At 39.7% G+C, this 6588-nt stretch overlaps 1 protein-coding gene across 1 annotated transcript in view; it reads left to right on the top strand.

Moving 5' to 3' along the window:
* Positions 1 to 5603, top strand: part of LOC104157992 (scaffold attachment factor B1-like) — a gene marked incomplete at its 5' end in the record, with an annotated part of 12799 nt that extends 7196 nt beyond the window's left edge. Inside the window, 7 exons of the mRNA XM_009695549.1 lie at positions 1181 to 1474; positions 1764 to 1901; positions 2397 to 2439; positions 3811 to 3932; positions 4687 to 4799; positions 4917 to 4968; positions 5240 to 5603. Of these exons, the coding sequence (XP_009693851.1) occupies positions 1181 to 1474; positions 1764 to 1901; positions 2397 to 2439; positions 3811 to 3932; positions 4687 to 4799; positions 4917 to 4968; positions 5240 to 5369 (892 nt within the window). The remainder of the gene's footprint in view (positions 1 to 1180; positions 1475 to 1763; positions 1902 to 2396; positions 2440 to 3810; positions 3933 to 4686; positions 4800 to 4916; positions 4969 to 5239) is intronic.
* Between the last annotated feature and the right edge of the window lie 985 nt (positions 5604 to 6588).

Genomic DNA, 6588 nt, shown 5'->3' with positions numbered 1-6588 from the left:
CTCCCCCCCCCCCCCCCCGCCCCCCCTAGAATGAATATAATTTTCTTTTGATTAAAATGACTGAGAGATAAAGAGAGGGTTGATTTGGGTTTTAATTGTAATTTGTTACATGTTTGTGGGTCACATATCTATTGAATTGGGAAAGCTCCAGTTATTTACTCTGTTAATACTAAGCTTCAAATTTTGTTTGGGAAAAAAATTGCAGTTTGTTTTTTGTTCTTGTTCCATTTTGTAGATTTTGTGGTTTAGCTTGATTTAAGTATGCTGCTCTTCTTAGCTGAGCATGCATTCTAGTAGAGGTGAAATGATAATTCTAAACTTACCACACTCAGGGAAAAGACCAGGAAAAAAGTTGTCTTTCTCAAAATAAGACCTTGTCTTTCTTGTCATAGCATTCAAAGTCTCCAGTGTTTGAAATAAACAAGATGAATATTTTTGTATTTAAATACATTGTGTCTATAGAGAAATTGGGACATTTTCCAGCAACCCTTCAAAGTTTCCACATTGTATCTTTTTAGTTAAGAACCTGATTCAGGTATTTAATTATTTTTGGTGGAGTTTTATTTCGGTTTTCATGATTTTAATACAGGATAAAGGTGGTAATGGCCATCCTTCAAATTCCTTGCTAAAACCGTGACCCAAATTCCATGTTAAAACATTTTCCATGCATTACAAAACTTTATTACATACCTAAAGTAAGTTGAATTGGACAGGGGGAAAATGGTTTCATCATCCTTACTGGAGAGGAAAAAGTTTCTCTCTCATAGGTAGATTTCTGAGCCTTAGTGGAGTCGTATTATCCAGCCTACCATTCTGGCTTCTTCAGAGCTGGATATTTTATTTGAGTACAAGGAATGAGCTTAGGGCATTTGGATTCAAATTCTCCTGACTTTATAGGATTATTTGCCCCCACAGGTGGATTTTGTGGGAGTAATATGATCAGTCTCTAATTACAAGTAATTCATGTGTACGCTGAATGTCTTCCTCTGTGCCCTCCCTACCACCCACACCCCCCCTCCCCCAGTATAATTTCAAGGAGCTGATGCAAGTTTGCAGTCACTGTGGTTTTAATTTTTAATACTTCTTTTTTCTTTTCACCCCCCACCCCCCCCACCCCCGTTTTAACTTCCTTGTTTTGTTGAAGTATTAGATCTGTAACCTTTTGTTTCTGTTAAAATAGCACACGTGAGCGTCGGGAGAGACAGCAGCACCTGCAGACTATCCGGGAACGAGAAGAAAGGGAGAGGCTTGAGATTGCTCGTGAGAGACTGGAAATTGAAAGGCAGCGTCTTGAACGAGAACGAATGGAAAGAGAAAGACTGGAAAGAGAACGAATGCACATAGAGCACGAAAGGAGAAGAGAACAAGATCGCATTCAGCGAGAAAGAGAAGAGCTGCGACGCCAGCATGAGCAACTGCGCTATGAACAAGAACGTCGGTCTGCAATGAGAAGACCATATGACATAGATGGCAGGTAAAGCCAGCAAATACAAATGATGCAAGTGGAAAATGTTGCTGCCAGGTTCTGTCTCATCAGCCTGTGCTATAAAAAGCTATCCATATGCTCTCAGCTTCCATTACTCAGCAGTTGTTGATTGCATCAAGATGAGCATGTTTAATAGCCCCAGTCAAACTATCCTCTGTAAGGTTTCTCAACTGCCTTTTGAATTTAATTACCCTTCTTCTGGTTTGCACGGTTTGGAAGGAGGGAACAGTATCAAAAGTCATTATTTTGACTAAAATGAGAATGTTCTTTCTTTCAGGAGAGATGATCCATACTGGCCAGAGGCAAAACGAATGGCAATGAATGATAGGTACCATTCAGATTTTAGTCGCCAGGATCGCTTCCATGACTTTGATCACAGGGATCGTGGCCGATACCAAGACCACTCAATAGACAGGTTGGTGTCTTACCTCCACCCTGTTGCCTGAAATCGAAAGACAAAAATGTATTTAATGTCACATTTTGCTGCCTTTACTGTGTGTTTGGTTTGCATGTTATTTTTTAAGTGTGGCTTAGTGGCTGTGGACTTTTATATAACCATGAAGAGATCTGTACTGTGCTATGAGTTAAACCTTCTGGCAGGTTTGTTCAGCGTGTTCTGCTGGCAATGCTGTTTCACACATTTGTAAGATTCTGAAAAATTTCTAAATAATATTGTAGGCACCTAGCATCTTAATGAGAATATTCTGGTTTATACCTTAGGACTAACTGAGTTTTCCAGAAATCCAAAATGTGTCATGGTTTCCATATGTTCCAGCTGTTTGTGCCTTTTGTAGATAACGTTGGCAGTACAGGGAAGCAGGATTTTTCATCTGTGTTGTTATGTAGATGGATTTTTATAGACTGCTGTGTGTTTTACTGCCGCAGTCTGATTTTAATTGTCTGTTCGTAGGAGAGATGGATCAAGGACAATGATGGGAGATCGGGATGGACAAGTGAGTTGCTTTATAAAGCTACAGAAACATCTTAACTTCTTATAACCTAGTTTTCTATAGTGTGTGTCAGATTAAATTTCAGTAATTAAGAATTAAATTATATCTCCCAAAATATGTATCAATAACCAGATTGTCTTGTTTTCTTTAATAAGAAGAAATCTAGTTCAAAGACTTGTTTATTATAAAGTTACATATAGTTATTCTGATAGAAATCAAACAAACCAAGTGAATTGTGTCAAAAAGGTAGAGTATTCCAAAAGGTTTTGTGGAAAAGGCAAAGGTACAAAGTACGCATAAAATTCACTCTCTGAAGTTGCATGGAAATAACAGCAAAACTAGTAGAGATGCTTTACATGTTTTTGAGGGCTGGGAGAAAGACCTTCAGGGCCCATTCAAGGAGTGAGAGATGAATTTTGTGGAGTCATGGAATTCTCAAGTGCTGTTTACTGATGGCTAAGCTGTGATACTCAGGGATGTGGATAGGCTGGAGAATGAGGCAGAGGGGAATATCATTAAGTTCAAGAACGGGAAAAGAAAAGTCCTGGTCCTGGGGAGGAACAACCCTATGCAGCAGTACATGCTTGGGACCAACCAGATGAAAAGCAGTTTTGCAGAGAAGGACCTTGGAGTCGTGATGGACAACAAGCTTGTGAGTCAGCATTGCACCCTCCTGGCTAAGAAGGTCAGTAGCATCCTGTGGTGCATTAGGAAGAGTGTTGCCAGAAAGTCAAGGGAGATGATCCTTCCTCTTTACTCAGCATCCATCTGGCATACTCTGTCCAGTGCTGCGCTCTCCAGTACAAGAAAGATAAGAGCTTACTGGAGTAAGTGCAGCCCAGGGCCACAAAGATGATTAAGGGCCTGGAGCATCTTTTGTATGAGGAGAGGCTGAGAAAGCTGGGACCATTCAGCCTGGAGAAGAGAAGGCTCAGGCGTTACTTTATCAATGTGCATTAAAACCTCACGGGAGGGAGAGTATGGAGAAGATGGAGTAAGGCTCTACTCAGTCATGCCCACTGACAGGACAAGATTCAATGAGCACAAACTGAAAAACATGAAATTCCATCTGAAGACAAAACAAATCAGCTTTTTCTTTTTTTTAAACTGTGAAGGTGGTGGTCAAACACTGGAACAGATTGCATGGGGAAGTTGTGAAGTCTCCAGCTGTGAAGATACTCAAAACCTGATGGGAGACAGTTCTGGACAGCCTGCCGTGGCTGACCCTGCTTTGGCAGGGAAGTCGTACTAGATGATCACAGGAGGTCCCTCCCATCCTAAATGATTCTGAGATTTGAGTAATTACAGCTGAGCAACTTTAAACAAATAAAGAGTCTGTTTTGGGCAGTCTTGTAAGTGTTCTTTACCTTTTAGCATTATCCAGATGAGCGCCACGGAGGACCAGAGCGTCATTCACGAGACTCTCGGGAAAGTTGGGGGAGCTACGGATCTGACAGAAGAATGAGTGAAAGTAGAGGGATACCGCCACAGTCACGGTTAGTATGCTTAACTGAAAATATTTTTTCTTGTGCATCTGAGGAATATTTCCATATGTGAAAGTGGAACGCAGTTTTGGGAAGTACAGTTCTTTTTTTCCAATTTTCACCCCTGAATCTGTTCTCTGTTGGATGGACTACAAATGAGTAGCTCTCTCAGCTTGCCCTGTGCATCAAGATGTGCATCTTGGCGTGATTTTTTTTTTTTTTTTAAATAACTTCACTCTGAAAGTCTTTATGTTTTCAATTAATTTTACCTAACATTACTATCAAAACTTGATTTTTCAGGACAGTAGTTCTTTCCCAGTTTGTAGGTTTTGGAAGGACCATCTTGTCAGCCCTTTGAAAGCAAAACAAGTTAATAAAATGCTTACAGATTGGGGGGGGGGTGTGTTTGATGTTTTGTGTTGTGTTTTTATTTTTTAATAAGCCCTCTGAGTAAGCCAGCCTACAGAAAACACCACAAATAAATTGACTGGTCAAAACAACAAGCTAGGATGTTCAAAGTAAACTGGGACATCAACATAGCATAAACCAGATTAAGAAAATCATCTTATTTTCTTATTTGTCATGTTAATTGGATTGAACAGAAGGCTTATTACTGAGATTTGACTTAACAGATAGCAATATAAATACAAGATTTGCATGTACCTTGGTAAAGCATTTGAGTAAGTTTGTGACTTAGTTGTTTTACTTTAATCTGTGATGTGTGCTCTGGCTAATGTGAGAAGGCCTGAATTTCGTACTTCTGCAGGGATGGACGTGACTGGGGAGATCACGGTCGAAAGTTTGAAGGACATCAAGATCGTTCATGGCAGAGCAGTGTGGATGGAGGAATGATAGGACGGGATCATGAGAGATGGCAAGGTACGCTTTTTGCACAGCTCATTATGTGCTATGTAAAGCAGAAAATACAGGCATTATCCTTGGAGATGAAGTAAATCTATTACTGTGGATATAAAGGAAGTATTTGAACTTTTTTAGGTGGTGGGAGAGGCAGACCTGGCCATGTGATGCATCGTGGAGGCATGTCAGGGTAAGAACTTTAAAAAAACCCAAAATATATATTTCCCATTTAAGGGACAGCTCTTCTATTTAAATTGGCGCAAGAAACATTTTATGGGAGCATCAGTTATCTGATTTGTTATTCAAATGTCAAGGAATAATAAAATATTTCCATGGGTTTTATGTAGTGCATCTTATTGAAGAGTGAAAAATCACACAAGAAGTTTTAAAAGAACACCCATTATATCAACCTGATTACCAGAGTCACAAGAGAAAATTAAAATGTCTGAATCACCTTCTAGGCGTGGAGGCTTCATGCAAGGTGGCAACCAAAGTCAGATGATGCATGGAGGAGGAATGCAAGGAGAAGGATTTGCTGGCCAGGAGAGAGCAAACAGACCTAATGATCCTCGTTTTAACCGTCGCTACTGAAAGTGTTTTAATTTTTAATGCAAGGTGGCAACTGCAATGAATCTGTTACCCAGGGTTACCATTAATTGTAACTTATGGGCTACTGTAAGTGTAATTTTTTTTTAAGCTGCTGCCATATTGTCACTCAATCCAATGTGAACTCATTTGTTTTGTAATGTGTTGTTCTTATCCCATTTAAAATGTTTGCTAATGAAGCATTCCATTTTCCATAAATAAAAGCCAGTTTACAGTTAATTGCTTTGTTTGAGCAGTCCCTGGAAAACTGATGTATTCAGCTATATGTTAAACCATGTAACTTTCTTTCAGAGATGAAGTATCAAAATGCCTTACAGGTGTCCCTTTGCATTTTCAGTAGCACACAGCTCCCAGAAGTAACAGTGAAATACTGTGTTACTTCAGGCATGTCAAATTAAGTAGCATATGTGCCAGCATGAGAGAATGTTAGTAGATTACAGTTGCCAAAGTTTGAACACCCTGACACTGCAAAATTGATTTACGATCCTGTAGGACAAGTGGTGAAGAATTTTTTTCATCTTGTCTCATGTTGGTAGGTACTGTGCACCATAATACTCTTCGCTCTCTGAAAAAGGCTACATACTGAGTTACCAGCACAGCCTCTATAAGAGAAAATGCACAGGTACTTGTGAAAGTAATGACTTTCAACTGCAAGTCAAAATCATTTCTGTTTAGCTTCTGATAGATCAGGGTAGTCCAGAGCTCCACCAATTTCAGGCCAGTAATTTTACCTAGCAAGCCATAATTTCCTTGAAGTAGATCAGAAACAGCCACTGGCTGTGTTTTGACATCATTTTAAGAATGTGTTGAGAACTAACGTGATCAAGATTGGTGCAAATAATCTGTCGCTTTGTTATATCCAAATTATAATTTGTCTTTGTGCACTCTTCTCTGGCACAACATGGCCTTAGCATTACCCACCAAAGATGGCTTTTGTGATGCCAAGAGGAAAAATCCTTTTGCTTTCATTAGGAGGGTCACTGGGTTTTTTTCCATCTTCAGAGATGCTTTTTTCTCAGTTGCCTGAAGATGATTTTTTTTTTTCATTCATTTCCTATGGCCTGCGTTGTTACTGAAAGTGAAACTCTTCAGGTCTTTTTCATCACGGTTGAGACTTCCCATGCTGGAGGAGGTTCCCTGTGGTCAAACCATCTAAATTCTAAAAAGCTGCTTTGATTGCAGTGGGGAGATGCCTAAGGCTGGC

The sequence above is a fragment of the Cariama cristata genome, unplaced genomic scaffold (assembly GCF_000690535.1).
Source record: "Cariama cristata isolate BGI_N322 unplaced genomic scaffold, ASM69053v1 scaffold38860, whole genome shotgun sequence".
NCBI lineage: Eukaryota > Metazoa > Chordata > Aves > Cariamiformes > Cariamidae > Cariama > Cariama cristata.
Note: the sequence above shows the minus strand (reverse complement) of the source record. Positions and strands in the feature narration are given on the sequence as shown.